At 45.6% G+C, this 8,956-nt stretch overlaps 1 protein-coding gene across 1 annotated transcript in view; it reads left to right on the top strand.

Moving 5' to 3' along the window:
- Positions 1-5,536: 5,536 nt before the first annotated feature.
- The window catches only part of PREP (prolyl endopeptidase), a 104,018-nt gene continuing 100,598 nt past the window's right edge, over positions 5,537-8,956 (top strand). Inside the window, exon 1 of the mRNA XM_039869552.1 lies at positions 5,537-5,995. Coding sequence (XP_039725486.1) covers positions 5,543-5,995 — 453 coding nt within the window. The 5' untranslated portion in view covers positions 5,537-5,542. The remainder of the gene's footprint in view (positions 5,996-8,956) is intronic.

Raw genomic sequence — 8,956 nt, 5'->3', positions numbered from 1 at the left:
GGAATTTAATATAAGTTCGTTATGCAAATGGGATGGCCTGGAAGATTGAAAAAGGAAAAGTGATGTTTGCTAGATACTAGTAACTGTCAGAAGCCACTCTTTGTCCTAAGGCTGAGCTTAAGTGGTGTTGTCCAGACTCCGCCATGAGTACAATGCTGCTGATGCTGTGCCAGCACCACTGTCACTAATTAATGTCACTACTCCATAAGAAGCCCACAGCCTTTACTCCCACTGAGGCTGCAAGAGCCTGAGGGTCAATTTGCTGCTGACACTTTGGGGGCCCAACGTTTCCCACCATGGATTCAATTGTGCAGCAGCCTGTAGTGATCTGCAGGTGCCTGACATTACCAGAACCTAAGCAAAAGAGAAAAGTGTCTTCCCCTGCCCCTATCCCTGCCTTCTCATTTCTGTTTTCTTCCATTGATAGGACCTAAGAAATTAGCTGACAAGGACATTTAGGAAATAAAGTTTTCAGGCTCACAGCCCTTTGTAATACAGAGAGTATCAAAGAAGTATGGAAATGTTGCCGAATGCTAACAGACTGAAAGTCAGTATCATTTCCTTGCATGATCTGTGACTGTGAGTTAAATCATGGCTGATTTAATCAGCGGAAAATCTCCAGGCCTACATTAGATTGCTTTCCTTCAAAGATGACCCCTTGTGATAGACAATGAAGACATAATCATTTGTTTTCAGGGCAATCTTTCTGGAGGGTGTATAGGGTAACTATGTTGCACAACTCCAGAGGGTACCATTTACATAGTATGCAATGTAAACGATGCTCCAAGGCATTCTTTATCCTTGTGACTCCATTGCTTAAACGATGCTCCAAGGCATTCTTTATCCTTGTGACTCCATTGCTTAAACGATGCTCCAAGGCATTCTTTATCCTTGTGACTCCATTGCTTCCCATTCTCCTGCTCACTCATATTTTTTAAAGGCCAGTCTGTGTGGAGGAAGTGAGGGAGGTGTCCCTGAAAGCCGAGAACGCATTAACAATTCTTTCTTTAGCAGGACCTATCTAGTTTGCCTTCTTGCCCAAATATGTAGTACTTTTATTAAAAATAAATAAAAATTAAAAAATAAAGTGATTCTTCTTTTTCCACAACCCCTCTCAAAAAAAGGAGAAAACGGTAAGGCCAGTATAGTGTTGGGAATTCTGCCAGCTACCTTTTAATGGAATTTGAGCTATCAGCAAAAGAGGGGTTAGAAACCTCAAATTGTCCTAGGGGTTTGGGGGATCCCTAAATCAACTAGGCAACAAATTCCGCAGGTTTTATAGGATGCTGAATCTCCATTAAGTGCAGAGGGTTAATAGACTGAAGACGAGTGCTTCCCAGCACACATTACTTATTAAAGGCTATAATACTACACTGTGGTCTTTTGCGAAATGGTTAAAATATAAATGTCAAATAAAACCGGCATAGTGAACTTGAATTCATTAATTCAAGATGACAACTGTGAGGACCGCATGAAAGAAGCAGTAGTGAATGGAGAAATAATCTGGTTGCTATTCAGTAACTCCAGAGAAAACTGGAGATAGGGGGTAGAATTGTGAGTGTACAGGTCAGATATGCTGCTTAGCTTAAATTAATGATATACACCAAGATAAGGTATCATTCCATGAAAGACTGACTCTCTCTCTCTCTCTCTCTCTCTCTCTCTCTCTGTGTCCAACTCTGATTGTCTGCATGTGTTTGCATGTGTTTACGGTCTGTCTCCACATTATCTTTTTGTGCTTATCTTTATCTTTCTTAATATTAGAAAATCTAGGATGCTGTCTCTCCACCTTGCTTTGTCTATCTCATGTTCTTCCTCTGTTCCTTCCTAACCTCCTTTCTACTTTCATAGCCAATAATTTTGAACTGACATATTTTCCTGTTACATATTATATTTATAATAGGTTTAAGTTCTCAATTCTTAATTTAAAACAGATGAATAGATCATTTTCATCTTTCTCTATTCAAATAAGTTTGTTTTACACGTGGGGGAAAATATTCCTCTCTTCTGATCTAGGAAGCACCCCTAATCTGAGAACTGCATTAGAAATGGTAAAGGTAAACTCCACAAACTGAACTAGAAAACTATTCCAGATTCGTCCTTGATATACCTTCTCTGCTCAAATTTTTTTTATCTGGATTGAATTCAGCTCTATTCTCTCATTCCAGTATTTACTTCAGTCAGGCATTACGTTGAGAGGAGGAGGAAGAAGCGGAGATCAAGATTTCACAGCTATAATTCCAAACACCTCACTTATACTTTTAACCATACGCCTATATTGGGAGAAGAGTATTAGAAAGGAGCAACTACAGTTCTTGAAAGAGTCAGACCTATGAATTTAGTAGGGACTATAGGCTGAGCCATGGCTTTTGAGACAGATCTGCCCTCGTGGATGGTTTGAAAACAAGAAAACTATAGAGAAAGCCCTTTCGGTTGATTATCACTGCCCACGCTCAACTTCATCTGTCCACGAGTTATGGACAGCACTCCCCCAGGACAATTTCATTTTTAATTTCAGAGTCAGTTTTGAGGCTCCTACAAATTCTACTTGAGTTCTCACTTAGAATCAGAATCTTAGAACTCTTTAAACCACCTGATCCAATTCTCTCATGTTATAGATAAAAAAAATACTGATGATGTAAGGACTCATTCGAAGCCAGGGAAGCAGTGGCAAGGCCAGGAAGAGAACCTCACTCTTATTCTAGGTGTTATTTCACACTTCATGATGCCATGCAGATATTAGGTATACAGGAATATTATGGGAATTTTCATAAAAAGTTACACTGGAAAATCTAATATAAATCTTTGAGGGACAGTAGTCAGAAAAGGCTGCACTTTACCAATTAGTAGGTTAGCTAGCTACCTGGAAACCAGAATCAAATTATCTGGGTGGCATCTAAGGCATTAGTCTTTAAGGGGTGCTAACAAGATGGCACTTTTGTAGGAATTAGAAAAATATCCTTGCCCTGGGTGGATGCAGCTCCTTGCCAGTGAACCTTTGTGAAATTATAAAGACAGCCCTTCCTCCAGATGAATGTAGCTAGTGCCTGTGTCTACAGTGTGGCAATGTGGAGAGTGAGATGGATTTCGGTCCCCATTTTCCCCTTGACTAAGCTCCTTTATGCATTTACCAAAAATTTTTCCTCTAAGATAACTATGTGTGGTTGGGAAGAATGCTTTGACAAGAACTTGGGGTAGGGGTGAGACAGCCAAACAGCAATAAATGATCACTAACTTACCTTCTTAGGAACTTGACTCTGGTTAACTCAGTTGGGTACAAAATTTGAGGTCAGGCAATAGAGGAGTAGCCACAGACTTCTTTGGAGGTTTTTCTATGTCTCTGCTAGCCCCCATCCACTCAAGGGCCATTGTGGGAATGAGTTGTTCTAGGTAAGAGCATGAGTTCTCCCATTGTTACTTCTGTAATTCCCCTAAAATAATGTGCAGTGACAGAGGTCAAACGGTGCTATGGGGTTTATTCTGGAGGTAGCACTTCCATTTCTGAGATGGTTCAAATACTTTCCTTTTCTTCATCTTCTATGGGCAAGGTAGAAGATGGACTTTGCAGTTAACTGATGAATTTTAATCTTGGCTCTGTCTTAGCTGTATGATGACTTTGAAAAAAGTCCTCTAAAGCTGCTGCGAGATTCCTTTTCCTCATCTGTAAAATGGCCTTTGTTAGGAGGATTAAAGCAGATAATTCATACATGTGGTAAATGTACAATTGGTCTGTCCAAGGGGAGGGGAATGGTGCTATCTTCTCTTCCTCTCCACTCCACCTCACTGCAGTTACAATCTATTGCTGGTAGCCCACTGCACTGTGACACATACAAACCTTTGGCTTTTAGGGCCCAGAGGAACTGGGCACCAGGTTAGCTGCCTGGAGAGGAACACAGGATGATATCTGAGGTTCGAATTATGCTTTGCGTACCACATTCTCATAATGTCTACCTTAGGTCCTGCTAAAATAAATTCCTAGGGAAGTTCCACCTCTTAATGGGTGTCCTCGTAGATCATAGAGTACACCGGCTTATTTATGAAGAGAGAGATCATCAAGAGTGGTTAAAAATGAGTGCTGGCATCAGAGTGATCTGGGTTTGACTTCTAGCTGTTTTTCTTTTTTCTTTTATTTTGTTTTACTATTTGTGAAGCGAAAGTCAGTCCTAGTTTTTCTCGACTGTGTAAGTGGGATAAAATTAGTTCTTGTAAAGTTAAATAAGATAATTTCCTGGCATATAAGAAGCACTCAGTAACCATTTAACTATCATTGTTGTTGTTGTTAGGAGTTCTGCTGGGTAATGTGTTCCTGGTTGCTTTCAAAGAACCCCCAAAAGTGGCAGAAGGATAGGCCAATGTCTGGCAGCCCCTGGACCCGGTGACTGGGATCAGGGATGCTGGGCTGTGTAGCATGTCATGTCCCTGTGTTTGTTTGCACTAAGCTTAGCATGCATAATATGAGCTCCCCCAGAACTGAGGATTCTCAGGTTGCCCAAGGGATAGAGTCTAAGAACAGATGCAAAAAAAGTGACTATAAAACATCCCACCATGAACACTGAACTATGGATGAGGCACAGAATTGGGACAATAATACCAAAGAAACAGAAAACATAAGTTTGCAGTAGTTACCACGTCTGTTTGGAATTTAGGATGTGAAGGATTTCTGGTCATACCCATGACCTTCTCCCAGGTCTTTTAAGAAGCCAGGAGTACAAAACACACTGGATATATGCCACAGCTACAATGATTGGGGCTATAAAGCTTCTTTCAGGTGGGCCGGAAAGCAGGACCAGAACACATATTATCACGAGCCCAGGGATGAAGAAATGTAATTACTAAATTGTCAGGGGTTTGAGATCAAGTATCTTAGCCTGATACCCTTTTCCCCTGCAGGGACGATAATAGGTGCTTACTAAACCAACATGTTGGCAGGAGAGGAATAAAGGAACTCTCCCAAAATGAACAAAAGACCCTAGATGATTTCTACTTCTCTCACCTTGGTCCCCTCTCAACTGGTAAATCTCAAATAAGGGCTCATCCTTCCATCCTCCTACTACATTTCAAAACATCTCCACAATCCGGATTCTAAAGCACCCAGTGTCCACCAGGGGTGTTGGAGTAAAGGCAGATTTATTTTCTTCTTGATCATCACGACCCATGATTCCTTCCCTTCCAAGTCCAAAGTCGCAGGCAGTGGAAACTAGGTCACCTCAAACCCTCTCATCTCACGGCTGGGGAGAGGCAAAGTCTCTCTTTCCTGCTCCCACCCTGCCCAGAACAGGAAGATGGGGGTTATCAATTAATAAGCAAACCCTGCTGTTCATTCTCTGAGGAAGGCCCCGCGAGCGGGGCAGTGGCTAAGCTGGCAGCGGAGGGACTGGAGAGGGCGAGAGGAGGCGTGATGGCCCCAGCAGGCGTGACCGGACGCGTGCCCGGCGCGGTGGCCCAGGCCGGCGTGTCGGGCGTGTCCTTGGTCGGCATGGGCCCATTTCCGGTTTGTGCCCGGCGCGGTGGCCCGGCAGGCGTGGCCTGGGCGCTCAGCACGATGGCCCCGGGCGGGGGTCAGGCGTGGGTGCAGCGTGTCGCCCGCGTGGCAGTCCGTGTGCCCGGGCACCGCGGGCGCGGCCGGCGGTCCTGCAGAGGGAGCTGTGCGCCCGGCCCGGCTCACGCACGGCACCTCCCGCTCCCTCTTGCCGCCGCCGCCGCCGCCGCCGGCGCTGGGCCCGCCCGCCGGGGAGGGGCTCCCGGCCTCGCCGACAGCTGCTTCCTGCTTCCCGCACGTCCTCGCTGCGGTGCCGCGGGTCTGGTAGCGCGAGCCCTGGCGGAGAGCCCCCTGCCCGCCGCCGCGCGCCCGGCTCCTGCCCGCGCCCCAGCCTCGCCCTGCAGCCAGGCCAGCGCGCTCGCTTCCGCTCCCGGAGCCCGCGCCCCGCGCCGTTCCCTGCTCGCCCCGGCCATGCTGTCCTTCCAGTACCCCGACGTGTACCGCGACGAGACCGCCGTGAGTACCCCTGCCCGGGCCCACCCGGCTCCCCGCCGCCGGTGCCGCGTTTGCCGCCGGCTGCAGCTACTCTCCCCGCAGCCCTATGCCCCCTGCGTCCCTCCCCTCCCCCTCGGCCTTTGTTTGCGAGAAACCGGCCGGGGGCGCGGGGCTCCTCCCGAACCGCGGAGTCCTGGGTGCCCGTCACTATCCGCCTGCGGGCGGCGGAGCCTGTGGCCAGCTGGCCGCCTCCTAAAATCAATGGGTCAAGGGCAGATGCCCAAGTAGGACGTGTCACCCCTTTTTGAGTGGAGGAGGCTCTTGGGTAAATATGGTGGTAGCAGAAAGTGTGCATGTGTGTAGATGATGTAGAATTTAAGAACAAAGCAAACTTTTTAAACTTCGAAATTTAAAATCGAGTTGAAGTTCACATTCATTCAATTTTAAAACGTGTTGAGCGCCTACTCTGCCCCAGGCCGAATGCTGGGCATTGGGAGCTGGGGATGCAGGGACAAGACAGAGTAACGCGGAAAGCGATCAGCGACCCGGTAGTGCCTATCCAAGTTTTCCTAAACGAGAAAAGGATTGGATACGGGCTGAAAGGAGACTTTAGAAGGGAGGGGGATGGCCTTTTTTCAGGATGAGTTAAAATTTTGCCTCGTGGAGGGGTTAGCCACCATTTACCTAAGGTGTAGATGAACTCAGGGTAGTTGTTGAGATCCAGTGGGTGGAATTGGTGAGCAAATACCTTTTTTGTGTGTGTACAGATTAATTTGGCATCTTAAGAACTGGAGTGCATCCAAATGTTGTGGGCATGATTCTCTTAGAAATAGCCAAATTTCTCAGATTACTTAAAATAGAATAAGAATAAAAATGTTTTTGTATAATACAGTTCTACATTTTTTTCTGCTCACTTGGACCCGATTTATGCCAGATTGTACTTTAAAGCACATCTCACTTTGGGGTAAAGAGTACTGAGGCTTTAGAGTAAAGGACATACTGTTTTAAACTAAGACTTCCAGTGGCACTGATGCATTCATGCTTTCTCTGACCAGTGACCATCTGGTAACCATGTTTTCTCAGTCTGTTCAGCTGCTTTCTTATTAAATTTACCCTAACAGCCCAAGAAGCCCTGTTCCTGCGGTGCAAGAAGGTTGATTCCATTGCGTTTGGGAGTAAAGGGATCCTGCTGGAATGGAGAGGAGACAGATATAGTAAGAAGACTTGAGAACTAGTTCTGGTTTTGTCACTCACTAGCAGGATGCCCTTTGGCAGATCACTTATGGGCTTTCTGTCTCATATATCAGGGGTCCCTAACTCCCGGGCCACGGACCAGTACCGGTCCTGGTAGGAACCAGGCCGCACAGCAGGAGATGAGCGGCTGGCTAGCAAGCAAAGCTTCATCTGTATTTGCATCTGCTTCCCAGGGCTAGCATCATAGCCTCAGCTCCACCTCAGATCATCAGGCATTAAATTGTCAGGAGCACTGGTCTCTGGTCCTAAAAAGGTTGGGAACTGTTGACATATATGAAATAGTAGGCTGGCTTGTCTAACCACAGGGCTCACTTGCTTCTGTGGTAAGAATATCATCTTTTGGTCATTCACATCATAATCTAGCTCTGCAGTGTGCCAGACTTTAGTAATGGGAAGACATGTGACTATCCCATTTCAGGTCTTGAACATCTTTGAGTTTTCAAGATAGGTAAAAATGTAAAGAACTACCCATTATGTGGTTTGATAAGTGCCATTTTAGATTTATTTTGTTTTTAGGCAGAGTTGCTTCTTGCTTAGTTTTCCCAATTTGGGTTACCAGAATCCTTCAGTACATTTATCTGTGTTTAACAGTTCTCAGAAGGGTTAAGTGAGGATTTTTTGAAGACATTAAAAAGATTGTGCACAGTTAACTTGAAAGAGTATCCAGTACCATGGATTTTAATCCTCTCCAGTTCCTTCTCACCAGAGAACTCATGATAACCTTGGCCTAATGGCCAAGGGCAAGCAGCTCTGGTCCAGCATGTACTCATCCCAAAATATACTTATCCCAGCCCTAAGAGTGTATGTGGGGTATCTTTTTTCAGTGAGAGAGTCCTGAAACCTTAGGCTGGACTTAGGCATTAGCTCAAATTATAGCCTTGATTTCTAGGATGGGTTTCTCTCCAACAGGTGCTAGAGATTGCTGTAGCTCTCTGTCTCTCTCTCTCACTTAAACATCTTTCAACCACATACTGGAAAGTCTCCTACTGAACTGTGGGGTTGGAGCATACAACCTTTTGGTGGATTTCTGGCCTGTTGAGCAGAAATTTGGAAACCATGACACTTCCAATAATGAGTAATGCCCTTGTCCATCCCCCAAGTGTTGCTGTGGGGAAATTCAGGCCTGCTACAGGGGTTAGAAGAGTGTGTTGGGTGAGTGGGGAACACAGAGGAGGATGAGATTAATTGAGCCTGGAAGTTGGCCAGTTGGATAAGATAGAGAGGGCATTCCTGTCCCTGTGACTAAAATAAAGCCATAGTTATGTAGGGCTGGATGGCCATGGAATTACATATGTTTGTAGGATGGCAGGAAGGCCATTGTGACCAGCGCATCCATGGGTGGGTAAGCTTGATTGAGGCTTGAAAAGGAACGAAAAAAAAGTGAGTCCAGAATTTGTGGGCTCTGCCTTCTATGTATACATGTCTGCAAACTATCCTGAAAGCAGTGGGCAAGTTGTTAAGTGGTACAAGTAAAATATTGAATAGTAACAGTGGCTTATCAGGACTCTATTTTTAAAGCCTCTTGGGGGAATGAAAAATTTGCGAACTTAAGTCAGATGGGAAAATTAGGTACTGCATAACTTGAATTCAGGAGCTGTGGCTATGAGACCACCCCATTTGTAGGATGTGGTCTTATAAAAGAAATGGTGGGCGCGCTTGGCTCCTGGGATCATCTGTGCGTTTGTCTTGGAGAGTTCCTCGTCCTAGTTACAAATGTCTGCTCGATAA

The sequence above is a fragment of the Pteropus medius genome, unplaced genomic scaffold (assembly GCF_902729225.1).
Source record: "Pteropus medius unplaced genomic scaffold, Ma_sr-lr_union100, whole genome shotgun sequence".
NCBI lineage: Eukaryota > Metazoa > Chordata > Mammalia > Chiroptera > Pteropodidae > Pteropus > Pteropus medius.
Note: the sequence above shows the minus strand (reverse complement) of the source record. Positions and strands in the feature narration are given on the sequence as shown.